The sequence below is a fragment of the Falco cherrug genome, chromosome 5 (assembly GCF_023634085.1).
Source record: "Falco cherrug isolate bFalChe1 chromosome 5, bFalChe1.pri, whole genome shotgun sequence".
Classification (NCBI taxonomy): Eukaryota; Metazoa; Chordata; class Aves; order Falconiformes; family Falconidae; genus Falco; species Falco cherrug.
The window spans coordinates 55944097-55965970 of record NC_073701.1 but is presented as its reverse complement, the minus strand read 5'-3'; the positions used below and the strand labels follow the sequence as shown (position 1 = coordinate 55965970).

The 21874-nt window shown below is 38.9% G+C and overlaps 2 protein-coding genes across 13 annotated transcripts in view; one reads left to right on the top strand and one right to left on the bottom strand.

Moving 5' to 3' along the window:
• Nucleotides 1-11200, top strand: part of GRIP1 (glutamate receptor interacting protein 1) — a 328966-nt gene extending 317766 nt beyond the window's left edge. For all 8 annotated transcript variants that reach the window (XM_055712779.1, XM_055712778.1, XM_055712781.1 and 5 more), the window contains 3 exons: nt 1281-1514; nt 8387-8533; nt 9480-11200. In XM_055712779.1, the coding sequence (XP_055568754.1) occupies nt 1281-1514; nt 8387-8533; nt 9480-9713 (615 nt within the window). In that variant the 3' untranslated portion in view covers nt 9714-11200. The remainder of the gene's footprint in view (nt 1-1280; nt 1515-8386; nt 8534-9479) is intronic.
• The window catches only part of HELB (DNA helicase B), a 72972-nt gene continuing 56580 nt past the window's right edge, over nt 5483-21874 (bottom strand). For 4 of the 5 annotated variants that reach the window (XM_055712785.1, XM_055712786.1, XM_055712784.1 and 1 more), the window contains 9 exons: nt 21383-21554; nt 20563-20704; nt 19445-19575; nt 18355-18439; nt 16836-16895; nt 16093-16297; nt 15092-15226; nt 14395-14844; nt 13153-13906 (listed from right to left, as the gene is read on the bottom strand). In XM_055712785.1, coding sequence (XP_055568760.1) covers nt 13817-13906; nt 14395-14844; nt 15092-15226; nt 16093-16297; nt 16836-16895; nt 18355-18439; nt 19445-19575; nt 20563-20704; nt 21383-21554 — 1470 coding nt within the window. In that variant the 3' untranslated portion in view covers nt 13153-13816. Of the gene's footprint in view, nt 5979-11282; nt 13907-14394; nt 14845-15091; nt 15227-16092; nt 16298-16835; nt 16896-18354; nt 18440-19444; nt 19576-20562; nt 20705-21382; nt 21555-21874 lie in introns of those variants that run through there. The other variant, XR_008732631.1, reaches the window with a different exon arrangement.

Here is a 21874-nt window from a genome sequence, read left to right as displayed (position 1 = left end):
CCACTGCGTAGTCAAGGACTCCTTACCGTTTTTCATTTCAAGGTCTTCAGCCAAAGAGCAAAGAAGACTGTTGTTTGCCAAGTCCTCTGGATGCTTCTGCTCTGTCAGGCAGTAGTATCAGTCCTTACTGAGCACAAGAGAGACTGCTTAAGGCTACAGTATGTTATCTTGTAGTGAAATTAGTGCTGGAGCTGGGAGAAAGAAGGATGACAGACATGCTCGCCGGTCAGAAGCAAACACTTACGTGCCTGCTTTCCCCATACTTTTTCCCCCTTCCTTTTTACTTCTCATTTTCTAGCAGGCTGCCTGCATCCTGTCCCACTCCGAGTTCAGGTTATGGCCTTTTAATTTCCCTTTCTACTTGTCCATCGGCACCAGGGAGAATAAGCAGGAAATTCAGTGTATCCTACCCCAGCAGTGGCACTTCTGTATGGTGACTGCGCTGAAGTGCATTTGCCTCCCATTCCCCAGAGCAGAAAGTCTTTCACAAGGAAGAAGGCTCCTTGCTGTGCACGGGCACTTTTCACAGCAATCCGTTCCACCCAGTGGATGGGATGACTCCCGTCCTCATCTTTCAAGATTTCACCCTCCATGTATTCCTCCATCTAACATAAAAGGCTAGCTTTTACTGAGATTAAAAAACCAGCAGTAAGACAGGGGCTGATGTCTCTGAAGTATTAGTGCCAAGTTGAGGCAGTTACTCTTGCACTTAGATGTTATGCACAGTTTCTTTCCAGGCAGCGAGCTTACCTGCACTGAGCTTTCCCCAGCCTGGGCGGTATCTGGGCATGCCCTTTGCCAGTGCTGGCTCTAGAGCTGCCTGCATATTCTGCTGACTCACATTTTTTTACCTTGCACGCACAGTCTGAATTGTAAATGCCTTCCTGTAGCTCAAATTCCAAAAAATGCCGTTGTGCCGCAATTTAAATGTCATTTTATTTACATGTAAAATATTTTTAAAACAAGCAATTATACTACACACTCTTCAGTCTGCCAGGGGACTAGCTTACAAGCATAGCCATTCTAGTGCTCGGTATTTTAGTTTGAAATGCCATCTGAAAACTTTTGCCCATAGGGTTCTGTTACTGTTGTGTTTTGTTGTGGTCCTTTATTTTATAGTGACTTGCAAGCAGATTGAACATCTATCCTCTTGCCTTTTGCTGTGCCCTGAGTGATTGTGTTTTAACAAATAATAGAGATGTTTTTCTTAATGTTACGAATTAACCACTTATTTAATGCACATTCTGTGTTAAAAAATAACCTGTTCATTAATACTTCAGGCCACAATTATGTCAGGAAGTACAATGAGTTTGAATCACGAAAACCCACAACCTCGTAACCAGCTGGGAAGACAGGCCAGCTTCCAGGAAAGAAGTACTGTAAGGCCACATTACAGTCAAGCTACTCGTAGCAACACATTGCCATCAGATGTGGGGAGAAAGTCCATGGCTTTGAGAAAAATTAAGCAAGAAATGAAAGAAATCATGTCACCAACTCCTGTGGAGTTACACAAGGTCTGTAATTTTTCTTCTGACAGCTTTGGAATAATATATTCAGCATAGGGAATCTAATTATATGGCAGTACAGTAAGCACTTTTTATAATGATGCCACAGATGTAATTTTGGGGCCACACGTATTAGCTCTTACAAACACATTAATGATACATCCTTGTGGGGCAAACAAACAAATAACATGCATCTTTGTCTACTATTTTGTTTTACAATAAATTCTCAAAAGAGACTGCTCTTTTGCAAGGAGCATCAACTGGTAATTTGAATTAACAATACCAATAACTCATCTCTGCAAAATGTGTTCATTAAGAAAGCAAAGTTTAATTTCTAGAAAATACATTTATTTAGGCTATTACTCAGGAGAGTTTGGGGCTCCCGTTGGTCCTTTTCCAAGTTAACACTCATTTTGAATCAAATTCATGAGATCCGATGTACATGATACAGAACGTTATTTCAGATTAGCAGTTCCTTCTCTTCTGATTCCTTTGTTCTAAAAAGGATAAATAATCTTCAGTCTATGCAACTTTTTTCTGCTCAAGACTGTGGAAGTCAACGTGGTGATATGAAGGTGGCTCTGCACCCCGAGGAAGTACTGGATAAAGTATTTTTAGATACTGCTGGTTTAAATTTCAAGTCCAGTGAGGCCATAACAGCAACCAGTTTCCAAAACTTTGGGGGACATATAATGCTCTTCTTGACGGGAACGAGTGTCCCATCTCCTATACCCATCCTCCTAAAGGTCTGAGATCTTCCCAGAGAGGAGGCAGAAGCACAGAGAAATTGCATTAAGAGGTCACATGACGTCATTCTTAAAGAGAGTTGACTTGCTTTCTAGTCCCCGTGCATTTGACCGAGTTTAGTTTGTAGTTCACTCAGTTTCGTTCAGTGAGGTAAGGACTCGCCGAGCGTGGGCTAAAGGAATGTTCGTAGATGGTACTAGAGAGGGGATCTTATATATGGAAAATTACTCCATTGCCAATGTAAACAATCAATAGGATGTGTTGTGATGGTTTTAAGCTATTCGTATTTCCAGCTTGATGTGAAGTGATTAATGGAGTTAGTTACTGTGCTCAGTTTTCCTGAGGGGCGAATAAATGTGAGATACAAAACAAAACTATGCCAGCAGGCATTTTGTGCTGTGCTCGTATTCAGCAAAGGCACAGTTTTCTCCTATAGAATATAAAGGCAGCCCTTCATGATAGATAAAATAAATCCTTTCCTGGAAAGGAGGAGTCAGATTTCTATTAGTGAGTTGGTATTCTATGAGAGCTGCTAGCTCTTGGAGTCCTGGACAGTACAAAATACCCTGTCCTTGAGCTTTCTCTGTCTTCAGTTGTCTGGTTTTAAGATTGCTGTGACCTTCGGTTTTAGTAATTTCCAGGTTTTGTTCAGACAATATACCCACTTTTCCCCTGTCCGCTGAAGTGATGTGGATGTTGAGTCTGTTCTGTCATCCAGAAAAGAGTAATTTCCTTTCTAAAAATCTACAAGTTGAAGTTACACCAAGGATTTTCCAAATCCTAATAGTCATTTAGTAAAACCAGAAACCAGCGACTGGATCTTACAGTCCAAAATGGGCTTGTACACCTATGATCGCACATGCAGGTTAACCCAAGCGTCATGGGCTGCTTTTGTATTCATGCCAGTCTTAGCAAGTTCTTATTTGTTAAGTTTTCCTACCGGTTCTTGTGTAGCAGTGTGCCTGTTACTTTCTCTCTCCTCCTTCATTTTTGTATTAGACCTCCAGTTTAACACTAGTAACCTGTTCAGTTGCTCACGGACAGCTTGTTTGATGATAGTTTTCCAAAAGAGCTGCAATGCCACAGGAATGACTTCACTGTCAGAGAAATGCCTTGATTTAAGTATTTTTCGTAACATATCTTGCTGGCAAATGTGCTCTGCCCTCGGCAGGCAACTATCGTATCAGGTAGGCCACTGGTGGGACAGCCACTGAAATAAGAACTGCTTTGGAAAAGCGTGATGGTATAAACAGTCTTTGAAACACCATCTAAGGCATAGCTTGCCTAAGACTTACCTCAGCAAGACTTTCAAGCGTGTACCTGAGGGCATGCTGCTGAGCTTTCCCAGTTTCTTCAGCAGGACAGACCAGGTGCCTTCTTACTGTCTCGGTGCAGTGAGTCTGCGTGCCTGTTGAGTCAGGGCCTATGATGTGCCCTACAGATCGGAGCTCATACCTTAAGTTTGATGTAGAAATGGGCTAGCTAAGGTCGATGTTCCACTGGTTTCTCATAACCTGACTGTGAGAGAGCAGGAATATATGATTCTACCAAAGAAAAAGCCATAAAAATGAAATGCCTCGATTGCCAGTCCAACTGTGTAGGGTAAGAGAGGCAAGGCTGGATAAAAACTGCTCAGGCTGCAAACAGAAATGAGTAAGTCTAACAAAACGGCATGCTGAGCGGATGACACTACTAGCTTGTCCTTCTCAGATACAGTCAGAAAGGTAACACAGCCCTGAGGACTGTTTTGCTGAATGCTGCCAACTTTGCAGCAAGTTAACCTGACTTCTTCACGGCTCTTTCTTACCTCGGTGCACTACATTCACCAAATGTGTACTTGAACTGTCTTTGTCCTGAGGAAGCTAGGATTGAGATGGGTTGCACAAATCCCTTCAAATATTTGCTCTAGATGGTTTCATAAGTAATGTTTAATTCAGCTGGATAGCATATTGCTGTATCAGTACCCATATTTAATTAATGCCTTTAATTGATTTTATCTACCTAGGTAATCATATAGATTAATATTTTTCTAAAAATCATAGTGGACCATTTTTTAAGTTTCGTAGAGCACGCATTCCTCTGAGAGCAAAAATATGCACTAGACATCAGATAATTTTTCAATGTTATTATTGCAAGTAGTCATTAACCTAAAATTACAGTCGGTTAAAATACCTCAATAGCTGATCTGTGCAAGATGTGTGAATTTAAATTAAGCATTTTCCCATGGATCTGAGAGACACAGCAACAGACTCAAAACTTGTAAGCTTCTTTTATAAATTTCTAACTATTTAATTGCTTATGAAATATGAATTAAATTTCCATTTCAGCTTTTTCCCTTAGGCTCCTGATGTAAATTTGAAAGTCTAACAAATCACCCGTAATGGAGATTTTGCTATTGAGATCAAACCTTAGAAACAGTTGTGATCAGAAGCACAGATAAAGCAGCACAATTTAGGTGTTGCATGAATTGCCTGTGATCTCATACCCTTCAGACAGGGCTGTACTGCTGGCAAGTAGTGAGAAACCTGTGCAGTAGGGCTTTGCCCATACCTGTTATTAAATAAAAATCTGGGTATTTCAGATACCTGGGGTCTTACTCTGAGATTCCCTTTGAAGAATATATGCTTCCATAAAACGTAGCCCCAAAATTATAACCTGTAATAAAAAGAAAGTTCTCTGCAGATGACTTACACCTAAAAAATGTGACTGCTGTCAAATGTGCAACAGAGTTAAATCACAACCCCATCCCTTAAGTGAGTAAATAATCAGTTTCTTTAATTTCTAAGCTCCTGTTGAAACAAAAGTCAAGAGAAGATAGCCATAAGCAAAGTAGTTTTTAAAAATATTCTAGGACCTGTGGGTCTGAAGAACCACAGAAGTAAGAAAATATTTAGGTACATAAAAGTTGTAAGTGCAGGGTGGTCAGTAATTGCCTTCCACAGTGCTCAGCTCATATAAATCAGGAAAGTCCAACCTGACTGAGTGGAGGGGTAGTAAGACTTCAGATGATCATTCTCAGGTTCTGCTCCCCTCCCTGCCCCCACCATTGCGGTACTTGCCACCATCCCTCTACAGCAACACTCTGCGTTCATGCCCCTTACCGTTTGCAAAGCTCCATTTTTTGACTCACAAGCTAAGGTGAGCTAATGTGGAATGGCACTTCCTATAGGTCTGTACAGCGGAATTTGTATGTATTTTGTTTGCTAACAGACCACTCACTAACACCAGGAAAAAAGCAACATTGTCTTAGAATTAGAAGATATAAATGGGACCACCATCTGTAGTATGCAGAATTATCGTCCGCTCCAGCTTTGATAAGGTCTTGACTGTAATTGAGTGTCCTGTTTGGGATCTGAAAATTAAAGGAGGATGTTGACCTACTGAACAGAGTCCAGAGGAAAACAAGCCTTGTTTCACATCACTGCAGAGAAGGAGAAAATAAAGCAATCTTGTTTCTCTGTGGATAGCAGCAGACGTAAGTCTCTCAAGGGTGATGTAGTTTAGACCCAAGGAAACTATCTGACGCACTGGAAGGGATCACTTTATAATAGACTGTGGAGTTTCCATCAGTGGACATTTTAAAAAGCAAGACAGATAAACGTCTGATAGAAATGGGCTCGATGCAGTTGATCCTGCCTTAGGACAAGAATACAGTCTAGATGACTTCACAGTCCTCTGTTTCATATGCTTTTGTAGTTCGCATGAGGTTGGATCCAGCTCCAGTGCCTGAAGGAAGAGGAAGGGGAAAAGGAGTAAGTGGAAAGGGGATGTTCCGTTTAAAAATTGTGCTATCTGTGCTAGAAGAGCATGTAGGGTTTTTAAGTTTTCTCTTAGGCACTGTATCACATTTTTACATTTACTTTTCAAGGCCTCTTTAAGAAGCAGTTAACATGAAGCGCTCCTATACTTTGTGACGGTGAGGAAAAAAATTACCTCATTTAAAGAGAATTTGTGTCTTGTTCCACTGCTAATTACTTTTCATTCTTGCCAGGAAATGCACACAAATCTGTCAAGAAAATATATCTCCCTCCTTTATCTATTTTTTAGTCTTGCGGAATGGTAGTCTTACAGCACTTTCATAGCAGCTTCAACCATACTTCAGATCAAAGCCATGTTATACATGCTGTGATAGCACAAACAAAAGCCTCTGTTGATAACAAATTATTAGAAGTTTCCCAGAGTCCTGCTGGTACAGCAACTGTTGATAAAAATAAAAATCATTCTACGATGAATTATTTTGGATTTGCAGATAGTTTTTTCAGTAGCTGAAATGCCCATTGACTCCCTAAAAGTCATGCTGAAATGGAGGAAGTATGAGAGGTTCAGCAAGAAGTTACTTTGGAGGAAGGTGGGAGAAAAGAAGGCAAAGACCTTAAACACAGCAGCCGCTGGCAAGTTTAAAGTGACAGCTTATCCCCAAAAAAGGCACTGGCAGGGAGAAAGCCTTCAGCTTGGTTAGTGGGACTTTAGGTGTGGCTTTCTGCTTTGCTGTACTGTACAGAGGGAGGAAAACAAGGGAGGAGGAGGAACTGGTGTAAAGGAAGGGATGAATACTGTGTGTGGGTATCTGAGCTTGCCGTGGCATGAGGCCGAGATGTTTTCACAGCAGCCCAGCGATGCACCACCCGCATCTACAGCCAGAACTGTGCTAATGCTGCAGCAGCTGGCATATCTCACTTCTCTCAAGAGCCGCCCAGGATAGCTACCGAACTTACTTGTGAGTGTTTTCATTCTGATTAAAGCACTGCTGATATACCAGTAAAGTCAAGAAAACTGCAGAGAGCAGGAAAAAAAGCCCCAAATCCTTCACTCCTGTTTTGAGACAACCTTGCCTGTTCTTGCTTCCCTTTTCACAGCGGCAGTTAAGGCAGGACCTCAGCAGCTTTCTGAAGGCAGCGCTAACCAGTGCTGTGCCCTAGTATTCTATGAAATACTGACCAAGTTCTTGCAGCCCGATCTGAACGTGGTCTTGGCCTGTCTTGAGCAGGAGGTTGGACTAGAGACTTCCTAAAGTCTCCTTCAATTTGAATGTAATTCAGAAACACCGGAAAAGTATTCAATGGCTGGCACGCACAAGGATACAGCACATGCAGCATTACTAGTACCAAGCTATTATAAAATTACAGAGCACTCAATGCTGTCATTTTGTCAGCCAACGTACAATAAAACCAGTATTTTGAACGCTAAGTGACATAAGCTGTAGCAGTAAAAGCACAGTGTTGACTGTGACTGTGTCTGCACACACATTTTGTGCCAGCATTAGTGTCAGTCAGATGTCACACAACTGACTCACACAATTTACTTGCATAGGTCTGCATTCCTGATGTGAGATAGAAGCAAGAAAAAATAAAAACCTTACAGAAATAAAAACCTAATCATACTAAAAACCTACAAAGAAGTATCTGAATCTTTTTCTACCAAATAACTAAATTCACAAAACTACCTGCGAGGACTTGTTCTCGGAACACCTGAAAAACCTTTTCCTAACAGTTTTACTTGTATTTTCTGCTTTTGAATGACCATCTCATGGCTATGTAACTGTAAGAACGCTGCCTGCAAGCTCTTCCAGAAGGACCCTTAGTCATACTTTCTTAACAGACTGCATTGTAGCTTATCCTGAGCACTTCCGAGATCAGGCTTTACCGGGTGAACCACTGCCCGGCCAAAACCATGCTGGCTAGGGATTACAGTGCCAGTGGTGCTTATACCCTCTGGAAGTCTTGGAAGACGTGACACCAATTGCTTGGTTGAGGCTCCATCCCTGAAGCAAAACTAAGCCTAATCTTGTACTCAAAGCCTAACAACTAGAGAACAGGGTAACAAAAAACTAAAAGACTCAAATTACACCACAAAAGGTGGGCTAAATACCACAGATTTCCAGCTGGGAAGCAGAAGTGAAAAGGGCTGTTTATTACTGAAGAATAAGGTGGCTTCCGAGAAGATCATTAAAATGTCAAAAGGGGGACAACTCCAATACTGTAAGTACCAAACAGTAGGTAAGTGATCTCTCTAATGTGGAAAAAAAAAATCCCCAAAAAACAACACTAAAACCATCCTAGGAAGAAAGCCTGCCTAATATGTGTGGACAAACTTTTATTTTTTTTCCTTCTCATCACGTCACGTCACCTCCACAGGTAACTTTGTACAAGGACTCTGATGGAGAAGACTTTGGGTTCAGTGTCTCAGATGGTTTATTAGAAAAAGGAGTGTACGTTAAAAACATTCGACCAGCTGGCCCTGGCGATCTGGGAGGTTTAAAACCATACGATAGACTTCTACAGGTAATGTTTCTGGCACCACATAGGCTTAGCATGAAGGCACGTAACACCCAGACTACTTTGTAAAGAGATTTGTAACCACACTAGAGGGTGTTTGGATATCTGTCTACACAGACATGATTGTAGAAAAACTGCATGAAGTGTTTTCTTCACTTATTTGGAACAGCCTTATTATTTATATTGCTTATTATAATTGAAATTATGAGCAGTACTGTTCTGTATTTCTGCTGGGAAAAGATATTTTTAGGGGGATGGGGAAGGACAAATGATCATAATTTCTCTGCGCCACAGGCCCTGTACTTTGCTTGGAGCCTCAGTAAGAGAAGGCAGCACTTCACGGTGACTTGGGCTTTTATGCAGTGGCACTAAGGCTAGGTTTTTCTGTGCAGTCATATTTATATAAACAAATTCTTTCAAAATGTGAGGTATTTCAGAACTCCGAAGGAGATATACAAATGCTCACTGGAAAGCTGGAACTTCCCAAGGCATTTACAGACAGATTTGTAATTTTTGCTGTTCTTGATACAGATTTGAGAATTGTTGCTGTGCTTAATCCAAGTTGTTGACTGATGTCAATTAGCCCAATAAAATAATTTACAAAAATTTAGATACATATTAATTAAAACCAGAGAAGACCTGAACTGAAATTTTAGATGTGATCTATTGCATTTAAATTAATGAACATCATGAAACACAGAAAAACTATGTGCTTTTAAATGTCATTTGTAGAGTGGGCATTGTGACAGCTGCCAATAGCTATCACCAGTGTAAATACGCTACATGCTGTTAAACAGTGAGTAAAAAACTTAACTGGTGTTTTCACCCCAGACACCATGGTTAAATAGTCTTGTATCGGGCGATTCTCTACCTGGAATATTTAAATGAGGTTCCATAGTCTCAAGGATGAATCTTTCTCTTGTGATCTCATTTCTTTCTCCTAAATGTTCAGGTAAACCACGTTCGCACCAGAGACTTTGACTGCTGTCTAGTTGTGCCTCTCATCGCAGAATCAGGCAATAAGCTGGAACTGGTTATTAGCAGAAACCCCCTGGCATCTCAGAAAGTAAGCTCAGAACAGACTTCAGTAAGCGGGGAGTGGAGTGATCAGAATAATGCCTTCCTTCACCAGAGTGGACACGCTAACATTAATACAGAGACACGGGAACCTACAAATACATTATAGCAGAAATTCATTTTAGTGGGACGTTCAGTAACTAAAGACAATTATGGTGCTAAATCCCCTTAAGATTTCTCTGAGATTGATGCTCAGATGCTCTATAGCACTAAAAAGCACAGGAGGTCAGTCTGTCTGTCTGTCTCAAGGCTTGTATTAATTCATCATCACTTTTGAAAAAGTTTTAATTCTTCATTAAGTAAAGTCATTCCATTCTAAACAATCTAACATTAGCAACAGTATGAAAAATCATTAAGGGCCTTTTTTCCCCTAGGTAGGAAATTGGGGAAGATGTGTTACACGTGATTTAAATGTTGTCTCCCTCAGGCAGCTGCTGTTTGAGGGAAAAGCATGAAGTTAACCTCTGCCAAGAGGCTGGTGGCCGGCTTGTGTGGTTGAGAACAATGCTGTCGGTATGCTGCGCCAGGTTTTCTTGTTAAAGGGCTAGACCTGTGATTCTGGGGACCTGCATTCTGCTGGCAAGAAGGGTGCATTCTTCAGACAAAGCATAGTTTAGATGGAATGCTGGTATGTGGTGAACATTACTCCCCCACTTCAGTAAATTTCGTTAAAACATATGTTACTCCCTATGCAATGAAGTTATTTAATGGTACGTCTTGCCAACCAATGAGGATTTTTAAGCAGAGACTTTTTTAGCGGGATAAAAACCTCTGAAAGAGGATTACCAACAAAAGTAAAACTGAAATGAGCTCAGACAAATTAGAAAGAAAGGTTTTAGAGGAAAATGGCTTTTTTTAAACTATGTCAGTGGAAGACTGATACAAAAGCTCTTTAATGATGCATAAACCTGTAAACTTGTACTATCACATGTCGTCAGCTTTTTAAACAGTTTCTTGAAGGGCAAAAGTCCCATTTAATATGTTTTGTTTTCCCCCTGCAACACGTTTTTAGAATTCAAAATTGTAAATATATTTTACAAACACATCACACAAATTCTCTCCTCTCCCCTCAAGCAATAAAATACTGCCATTTGCTTTATACACTCACCAGCAGCTGCTTTGGTTTATTCCGGTATTCAAGTTGTTATTGGTAATTATTGTTATTGGTGAATATAAAGATACTGGATTTGTACATTTGTAGAGTCTCCATACCTAAGCAATCACCTTACAGAGTTGTTTCTGGTCAATTTAAACTGTTTAACTGTTTCCCTGTTGCCATTTCCAATACATGAACAAGCTCACCTGCCCTGCACATGCAAGAATCTCTGATTTCTATTTCAGCACTGCCAGAAAAGCTCAGAATGACATTCAATGCTGAATCATGTAAAAAAAAAGTTCATGAGTCACTTAAATATGTATTTTTATTTGTAACAAATAAGTATTAAACTGTAAAGTATTTTTGTACAAATTTAATACTTTAATAGCATGATATTTATCGTCTATGTTATGGTTTTTTGAAATTCAAACTGTTGCAAATATTTGTATGGAAAAACTGTATAAAATGAAATAAACAGTGAGATTTAAAGACATTAAAAATCTTCTACTTTGTATTTTTTCCGTATTCTGTACACAGCTTTAGCAAAAAAATACAGTGTTTATATTTGTAGTACACTTTTACCTGCCATATTGTAGCGGTGCATCTTGGCTGCTCTACAGTCTCAGGAATCCTCATTAGGCCTTGGCCTCTGTGTAAGAATGTCCTGGGTCTGGCCGAGACAGGGTTAATGGTCTTCCCAGTAGCTCATACAGTGTTTTGAATTTAGTATGAGGATAACGTTGACAATAGTTGTTGCTAAGTCGTGCTTACCCAGTTCAGGGCTTTTCAAGTTTCCCATGCTCTGCCAGCGAGCAGCTGCCCAAGAAGCCAGGAGGGAGCAGAGCTAGGACAGTGGACCCACACTAGCTAAAGGGATATTCCATACCATAAAACATCACGCTTAGTATGACATGAGCCACTGATCACTGCTCAGGGACTCGCTGGGCTTCACTCAGTAACTGTATTGTGCAGCACTTGGGCTTTGGTGTTTTTTTCTTTTTTTTTTTTCCCCCATTCGGTTTAATTCCTCTTTGTCACAATTGTTGTTGTTGTTATTATTTTAATTATATTTTACTTCAGTTCAATTATTAACTTGTTCTTAACCCATGAGTTTTACCTTTTTCCGATTCTCCTTCCTATCCTACCAGGAACTGGGGGGTGCAGAGAAGGAATGAGTGAGCCCCTACACAGCCCTCAGTCACCAGCTGGCTTTAAACCACAACAGACAAGTTGGGCAGTTAAGCATCCCTGCACCATACCAGCAACTCTTGCATGGCTGAGGTGGAGAACAGCATTGACTGTACCAGAAACATTCTTTATCCAAATCATAACACCCTCTGACAGCCCTGAAGCATTCCTTACCTGAATCTGAGTGGTACAGTACCACCATCACTGGAATTTTGAAAATTCCAGTGATTACTGACTGATTGTGGGTAGGACAGAAATTTATTGTTGACTAAAGCAAACCATCTCCAACCCTATAAAAAGGAGTGCTAAGTGAGGCTCTTTGCAGCCTGCTGCAGTCCAGGAGAGCTCAAAACAGCATCTCCCCTCTGAGTGGGACACCACTTAGAGCTTGCGAACAGAAAGATTTTGAAGTCAGGAGGACCGCTGCTGAAAGCTGACGATGGAGCCTGGTACCCCGGCTCCTTAAGGCTCAACCCTTTGCCTGTGGAGACAGGCAAAAGCATTCAGCACTGATATTCCACTGAGCGTCAGGGAAACTTTTAACAGGTACACCTTTATACATTTATTTATATATATATATACACACACACACACACCCCCCTATTCCTTTGTGTCTGTCTTCATGCATGCGTGAATTGATTTAAATACCTCATAGCAAGTATAGAATGAATGTTACCACCTCAGATCCATAATCAAATTACTGTCATGATTGCAATAAACCCTATTGATCTACTTTGTAAATGATAAATTAGCCAACAATTAAGTGCTGCTAAAATCTTGCGATCAAACTTAAAACTGTCAATGAAACTTAGACATCCTTTAGATATAAACTGCTGTCCAAGTCTGAGACAAAGATTGGATCTAGCTGCACCTAAGCTGTATTAAGAGTTCAGAAAGCAAGGGGGTCCACTCTGACCCTCGTGACTCAACAGGAAGGTCTCCCTTACCCTTTCACATCCTTGGTCTGTGTAAATCATTCCAGCTTAATTTTAATTTGATTCTTCTTTGTGTGGTTTGTCTATGCAATAAGTAATAAAGTGAACCTTTCCACTGAACTTTGTGAAGTTGCAATCCCACAAATTCATACTAAAACTCTCTCACCAATACCTTTGATGGTGATTCCTTAAGCAACCTAAACCACTCACTCATGACACATATGTGTTAAAAAAAATAGTTAGAAGCAAGCTGTCCAAATTTTAGTACAATTTGTCTCATGTTTGATTAATCTCAAAAATTACAATGCCACAGGTCACAGTACACCAAAAAAAATTAAAAGTAGAATGTTATTTGAACTCTGGCTTGGAATTTTGCTTTTCTTACCAAGATCATTACCAGCATACAACTATTAGCTAAACCAGCAATGGCAAGTCTACATCTCTTTCACATATGAAGTGGGGAAAATTTTGTGTCACTGATTGCCACTCTCTTGTTCTATTTATTACAAGATGAAAGTCCATAATCTCTCAAAGCTTCACACCCATAAATCTGCCACATTAGAAAAATCTAATGTCCCCTTTGAGAACTATTTTTTAACTCAAGCAAATTGCAGTTTTGGCACAGCAGTAAAAGCCTCTCATCAATTCTGTAGCCATTAGGAGACTGATAAATCTTGGTATGGATAACTAGAGCCTTTAAAATCAGAATTCCCATGCATTTTTAAGGGAACATATGGATTCTGTAAGACCTGCAAGTTCATTCTTCACCAAAACAAAAGAATGATGTGATTTTTTGATGACACCCCGAAGAATCTCCTACTAAAAACAGATCACTGAAAATATAAAAGGTTCACTTTAAAACAAGCTGCTTCTTCATAGAACAAGCAAATACAGGAGAACCTTTGAAAATCATCTGCATACCCAGCTTCTCTGTTCCAAAAATCCTGAACGAAACGGATTCAAGAAAGGTTCATAATGACAGTTAATTGCCTGTTAACTTTTGAAAAGCTTCCTAGGAGTTGGTTGTCCCAAAGTTAGATTCTTAAGCCTGAAAGACCCAAGTGGGGAATCTTGTACTGTTGTCTGTCAAAACAAAACAAAAATGTTATCAGAGTTTGAACCAGAACTAAAATACAGTAACATCATGTTACATCTTCTTTCCCCATGACAGAGCTCAGAAATTAGATGTAATGAAAAATGCATCTGTTAAACATGTTTGACTGTATAAAGATCAACTGCAGCAATTGAATTTTACATAAATCTTTCACAGCAGGTCAGCTCCTAAAAACTGACTTCTGTACACAAAGAATAAGCTAATATAGGCTAAGCCAGCTGATCGATCACACCAATGAGTAACAAGACAAATTTACTGCTACTGACATTGTAACTTATTTTTCCCTATTAGTCCGGGAAAACATCTGCCAAACGTGACTGCTTCACCAGTTACTGGTCATCTTGAAAATTATTAAATAAATACTAATAAATGAATCATAACAGTATCCAGGTGACTTACGGTGGTGAAAGTGAGCACAAAAGTTTAAAAGAAACTTCCTCCACAAGGAGATACTCACAGAGGGTATTTTCACAGCATCCTCAGAATTCTCTGCAAGAGTTTGTTGCCTTTTACATGGACTTTGCTGCAAACTGCCCATCTGATCTTCTTTATTGATAACTGCTGACCCTTCCTGTTTGATCAACTCACTTAGAGGTTCAGATGGGTCAAGAGCAACTTGAGTTACAGAAACAGACTGAGTCTCAAGCTCTTGACTTTGCCAGCTCTTTGAGAGGGGAGAGGAAGTTTGTTTGGGACAGTTGCTTGTTCCTGCCATTGCCTCTCTCAAAAATCTCTGTAAGCGAGTTTTTCTGGGCATGCTCTTGTTAGTGACTGCTCTCCTGAGGTGCAGCTCTTCAGATACAACATAGACACGGCAGCGTCCTCTGGTCACAGCTGTGTACACATGCTGCCAGTGCTGACGGCCAGGATTGCCAACCACATAGACAACAGTTTTTTCCTCAGAACCCTGAAACATATTTAAGAACACCTTATCAAAGTAAGATCTCAAAAAAAGTAGTTTACCAAAAAAAAGAAGAAAAAAAGACAAGAACAAAGAAGTTAGAGAGAACTGGGGACACTCAAGAATATTTTCTGTTCTGCACTCAAGGAATTTTAGTTCCAAGAGAGCTTCTGACTTTCACATGAAAATACAGTGCATTAGCAAGATAAAGCTATGTGAAAGTTCGATCAGCTCATAGCTTCTTTATTTTTACCTGAAATGTGTGAATAGTTCTGGCCCATGCATGTTTTATGTGACATAGCTTCCTCAGTGCCTTATACTTCACAGTGAATGTGGAGCCACATGTGCTGCTGATGGTCAATAAGCGCTGTTTATCAATTTCTACATCCTAAAGAAATAGCACAAGAACACTCAGCAGTAAGCTTGTGTCAGCAGTTTGATCAATGTCTGTATGTCTGTGGGTGCCTGTAGTCTAGCTTTCCTTGTAATTACAATAGCTGCAATGTCAACAAAGCGAAATAGTTTCAACACACACTGAACCCAGAAGTCTTTCACTGACCACCTTCAAGAAAAGTAATGTTGTAAAGGGCTAACCCTAACCCCTTCTGTTTAGTAAAAAAAGTGCTGAAAGGCAGTTTAAAATCCCCAGAAAACTTATGATTATCCTAGGGCACAGCGAAATACATCAGTGAGGCTGTGAGGCCATTTAGCAATTTGTTGCCACAAATAGAGAAGAGCCTACTCTGTCCCACCAACCCTGTACAGTCCCCCTTTTCGGATGCACAAATACTGATAACTTCCACTGGACCCTCTGCTGAGTCAACTCAATTCACTGAACCCAGAAAAAAAAAGTAAGTTTCTTGTGGCTGTATTTTTTGGTCAGCTTACTTTTGTTCCAGAGGAGTGCTCAAGCTGTAACACTAGCTTCATTCTTTACTTAAGACTGTTTCTACCTATATCCAAAACATTATCCATTTCAATTACAATACATTTGAGTATTTACAGAATACTTAACACTGGACACTAGCAGACGAACTGAAACATATTTTACAAAAATGCCCAGAGATTATTTTTTTTTTAATTTGCTACCGTGAATCTGCTTCTTTCTTGCCTTTCACATGACAGTTCAGCAGAAGAACTAAGTATATATGATGGACTAAAATTATGAAGTGTGAATTTTGTTCTGGGAATTCACAAGGGCTGAATCAGTTACCACTGCAGGTTTTTGTGCAAGTTCTTGCAGCAAGGACTTACCCCTGTTATGAAAAATATATCTCCATTGCATAGTCGTTTGTCCTCCTCAGCAGTCTCTGTAGTGAAGGTGATTTCTCCACTTCTGCATTCATGGTGATTAGGATCCTCTCTGAAACCACCGTCTGGCAACAGATCCTTGAGATATGTATTTCGTGTGCAGGAAATCTTGTCATCAATTTGAAATAAAAGTCGGTTGTTATGATCTCTACGTCAGAGAAAGAGGGAGAAATGTATTTACAAAGCATGCATTTGCCATCTCTCAGTATTTCTTCTGTTGCCCCTCTCTGTACTTGGGCCAGATTAAAAACCTTAATAATGTTCAAAACAGTTAAGAGAATTCACATTTAAACAAAAGTTTCTTGAACTTTTGTAAAACCCTTTAGTAAAAAACAGTAGCATGTAGTAGCATTAAAATCCTGCTTCCCTGCTTCCAAAAATATTTCAGAATCTATTCAGAAATAATACAGTGGCAAAAAATAATTAACCTTGAGGGGGTTTTTCCAAGTTGCTTTTATGCCAACTTTAAGTACTAAACAGCAAATCAAAATCTTGGAATTCACATAATGACAATTTAAATGAACAGCAAACAGTTTAATATTATATAATTTATTTCTAACGTAAATAATCAGATCTAGATTAAACATTACAAGTTTTACAATCTTATTTTAGGTCATTGGCCTGACTAACTCTTTCAAAAACAAAATGAGATTGTTCACAGGAAAAATTTCAAAACATTGGCTTACCTGCTTAGATGATTTGAATAGTGTTGGCAACAAAGTTCATTTATTAGATTGCAGTCTTGCCTAAATCATACAAAACAAGAACACAAACGAAATCATGAGCTATAAAACATACAACTACATGCAATGTAGTGACATTAGCATTAATTTATAAATAATGTGAAAAGCCCATTTTAGCTATGATGATCTTCCACCAATAGTTAAAAACAATCACTGATAGGAAGTAAGAGCAGTAAAGGAACAGTTTTATCTAAATACCATAGAAAGTGAGGCAAATATGTTTATGATGCATGCCTAGATTAGCTGGATTTGTTTTTAAGGTAAAGAAGAAAACCAAAGAAAAACTAAAGCCTGGATATATTATTTTCTGTCTGTGGATGTATTTGCTTTTTAAAGACCTGGAATTTTAACTTTTAAATGCAAATTAAGTACCTATAAATAAATTCTAGAAAAATCTTATACAGAATTCTTTAACAACAATACTGTATCTGAATGCAGACTGGAGAGAAAAAAAAACATTATTTCAGAGTTACTCAGCATTCACAGCAAACAGGTAAAGTAGCCAAAATTTACATATCACTTATTTGCACACTAGTAACCTGTAAACAGTGGGCGTTAATTGCTGAGAAAAGGCTCTTCACAAATAAAAGTGGAAGAGTTTTTTCTTAAGTACCCTTTTGTGCAGAAGTTTAAGTTTATGGACTACTGGTGCCACTGGACGTTAGATTTATCCCTTCAGTGTTTCTGTGAGGCCATCCATATTATTCATGCTCCTGTGATGGTTCACATTATCAGTGACCACTAACCTTTCCAATCTTTTTCCAAAGTGTGTTAGAGCCCTACACCCCAGTCCTTCTTAAATGAAGAGTACTGTACTTCCAAATCTCCAAACTGTAGGCATTCACCAGTGCCCAGCAGGAGCACATCAGATTACATGACTAAAGCTGGCCCTTGTCACACGGTCAAAATGCAAGTGTCTTCTGTCATTTGGTCAATCTTTACTTGTGACAGAAGCATGTAGAGATGCTAGCTTATCACACACCCTGGAATTCACTTCTGCCAGGATGGGATACGTTTGAGTATGAACATTTCTTGGTATTTTGCGGGTTCCTTCTGCAGTCAAGCCCTCACCTTTTGCTTCTGAAGGACCACTGCACTGTTAGCAAGCACCAGAGCGCAGGCTCTCATCTCAGAGCATCTACTACAAAACCTGACCACTTAAGTCCATCCTTTGTTTCTTTAACATAAACAGTACAGATGAACATGAACAGTACAGATGAACATGAACACAAAGGCAGAAATCATGGTGCAAAATAACATTAAGCTTATAGACAAATGAAGCAACTCTCCACAGAGGAAAAGACTGAGGGCAACCAGAAATTACAGGAAGAGACACCAGGCCTGTTCTCTCTGGTAACTTCATGATACTGCCACTAGTCTCTTCATTTCAACACATTCAGCAATTTTCAGGTTGTGGCTGCTAGCAAGAATTTTTTCAATGTCTGCCTGCACGCTCTGTTACCTTCTGAAAGCAATGAACTGCGATTGTTTGGCATCCTGCAGTCCTGGTCCTTTTTTAAGTAAAGTCTTTATGGCAGTTTGCAAGTCTGTTTTAGAAGACACAAAAGGTAAGGCATAAAAATGTGCAGAACAAACAATTTAAGAAAGAAAAACATAATTCAATATGAAACTGCCTTTGCTTATTTCTTGCTTCAATGACATTTCAACTTGTTTGAAACAACAAAAACACACACACCCCAAAAAAAAACCACACCACATAACACCCACATATATACTCCCCAAAAAAGTATCATGCAGTTATCCCACTATTAACATCTGAGAGACAAGAGTGATATGGAAGGAGAAAAATTCTTACTTCTTTGTGTTAAACAGCTGCATAGAGAGTATTTCATGTAAAATATGGTTCTAATATGGCACGTTAAAGAGGTAAAGATACAAGATTTTTAAGCCACAGACCTATATATTTAGATCTCACAGAAAAAAACCATTTTTAGTATTCTATTTGCTGAGTAAGTTACTATAGTAAGGTAAGGCAATATTATTTGTTTTGGTGGGTTTTTTTTCCACATCCCCCTTGAAGATTTTTGACACATACGAAGCAAGAGGCCACTCAATCCACTTACCCAATAAAGGTCAAAACCAATGGCCCTAACTCTGACCTCAAAACATTTTAAAGGAAATACTTGCATCCCCCTCTGTTTCCATTTTCTTAACTTGATTTTAGAGTTGGGAGCACATTCCTATCCAACACACCGTCCTGTTGTAGTTGCTGTTTACTCAAATGATTCACCTCTGAAAAAATTTATCATTTAAGGTTTGACAGCTCCAGCCACAACACAGAAAGACAATCACATTTGATTACACTGGTGGAAGCTGTATCACCCCTGTTTCAAAACATAACTGGTGAGCTGGAGCTCTACACCATATCCTTTGCACTTAAGGGTGTTGCTGTGTACACTTACAGAAGGCAAAAGGTAAACTATTTATACTAAAACAAAAGCAGATTAAAATCTTCCAAGAATGTTAGTTCCAGCCAAATAACCTATGCTTTACCAAAAGGAAGATCAACACCACAAACTGTACACACATACTGTCACAACCCCCTCCAGCAGGCAAAGCAATAAGAATGAATTTCTTCTCCGGGCTTGGCATTGTCATTTCTTCATTCCAACCAGAAACTTTCAAGACCTCATCAAATTCAGGAAGCTTCCGGTGAGATATTCTTCATCGGAACAGTGAAGGTTAAACAGAAAAGAAAAATTATTTCCAGTTAAAGGGTTCCAGTATATCATCACCTGCATGTGCCTGAAGTTCACCATTTATAAGTTTCTGGTTATCTACACTACATGCACCAGAAACTCTGTCTCTTGAGCATAACAATTTCGCATTAAAAAAACCTGATAATTCATTCTCTAAAACTTTATACCAAGTATTACCCATAGAAGCTCTTCTCATAGGAGAGACTGGAATAACACAGAAGTCTTACCAAAAAAAGAAAGTGACAGTGCTTGTAAAACACTTAGCAGTTCTGGACATCTTGGAAGTGTTCAGAATACTCTCAATCCCAATCAACATGAAAAGGCAAAAGGCCTTGTGCACTAAGACCTAGATTTTTTTGTTTGAGGTTTAAGGAAGAAATCATATGCTGACAGCAAACAGGATTATTTCCAGACCAAAAGTAATGCAAATGCTAGAAACTAAAGTTCTAGGCATTAATACAGAAAAAAAAAAAAAGACACTATGATTTAATGGTCCTTGACATCTAAACTCTTAGTGTAGTTCGGCCTCGTTTAGCTGTTGTCACACTTTTTTTAAAAAATCAATGTCTTTAAAGCAGTGTCTTTAAAAATTTTGTTTTAGAAAAGCAACTGTAAGTCGTTTTAGAAAGCGTAAAGTTATTTGTGCATACACAACTCACTTGAGAACAACAGAGAGTGTTTGATATTGAAATGTGTCCCATAAAATTCAGGAGTATTTCAGCACGCACACATTTTCTTGTTCAATACATATACCACTGGAAAAATCTGTGGGGGTTTGTTGTTGTTTTGGAGGGTTGTTCATTTGTTACTAAAACCAGTGTTACTGATTTTGAAGAAGAAACTGTAACAGAAGCAGTACTACCAATTCAAATCCTGATGCACTACTATTTTGCAGGTAAAGGACCAGGCCTACTGCCAGAATGCTTCTTATATACCTAAGGAAATCTTACCTTGATGCATTATCTACGATTAGTTGAGATTCAGCTCTGTGATTAGTTCGCAGTTCCACAGAAAAGCCTCTTGATCTTAGACCCTCAAAAATATCAGCTAACATGTTTCCTGGGTCTATGCTTGGTAGCTGTCTAGTATCACCTAAACAGAATGGCAATTATTTGTGAGAAACAGTAACAGATCATCTGTTAAAAACTATCTTGAAAAAAAGAAACACTGTAATTAATAAATACTCAACCCTCTACATTGTAACATGCATCCTCAATACAACTCACCTGAAATAAAACTTCAAAGAATCTAAGAAACTTTGTTTGGGGAATCAGGCCATAGTGTAGTTTTAATTTTTCATATTCCTCACTCAGTAATGCTTTACTAGCAGGTGCAAATCACTATGCATGATAAACACTGACGGTGATTGCATCTTATTCAAACACATTTTGAAAGCTAAGTATTTAAAAACAAATGCCATAATGGCATGCCAAAAAGCAAACTTGTAAGAAAGCTTCTTTAAATGCAAGGAAATCAGAAAAGTTTTCCAGTTGCAAGACGTAATAAGCTACAAAATGGAAGTCATAATACTTTCAAAGTCAGACAAAACACTGTTAAACAGAAATAATGATACTTTCATACTGTCAGCTGAGATGGAAAACTGTCTGTCTCATCTGACCTTATGAATAAACAAAAATATCCAAGTACAGAACTATGCAACGTTCTGGGGTTTTTAAGTGACTCAGTCACACCAGTGGCAGCTCCGATACTTACACTGTATATTGTGTATTATTAAATATTGTAGCATGCTAAACTTGCCATTTCACTTACCTAGAATAATAAGTTTTGCAAGCTGAGCATGCTCACACAGGATTTTTAAAACTAAACTAAGAATATGTACAGACACCAAACTTCCTTCATCCACAATCAGAACTGTCACAGTAGCAAACTTCCATGGCTGTATTTGTTCACTCTGCCTCCACAATTTAAAACTATAGATGATCTAGAAACAAATAGAAATAAATCAAACTCTGACACTAATCAATGGTAAACAACTGTCTTATAAAGGTAGCCAGAGTGTGGTATCTTCTAATGTTGTATTCAGAGCTATGATCTGAAATTCTGAACTTAAATATGTAAAGACCCAGAAGACTCAACCAGTCTTATTTTCCTCCTTGGTGAATACATTTCTAGCTGAAATTATCAATACCGATGTAAAAGCACAAATGCATCTTTTTATTTCTGCAGGGACCCTTAAAGATATAAGGTCAGCCGTTACATTGCTCAGTAACAAAACATCTTCTACTACACCTCACTGACATT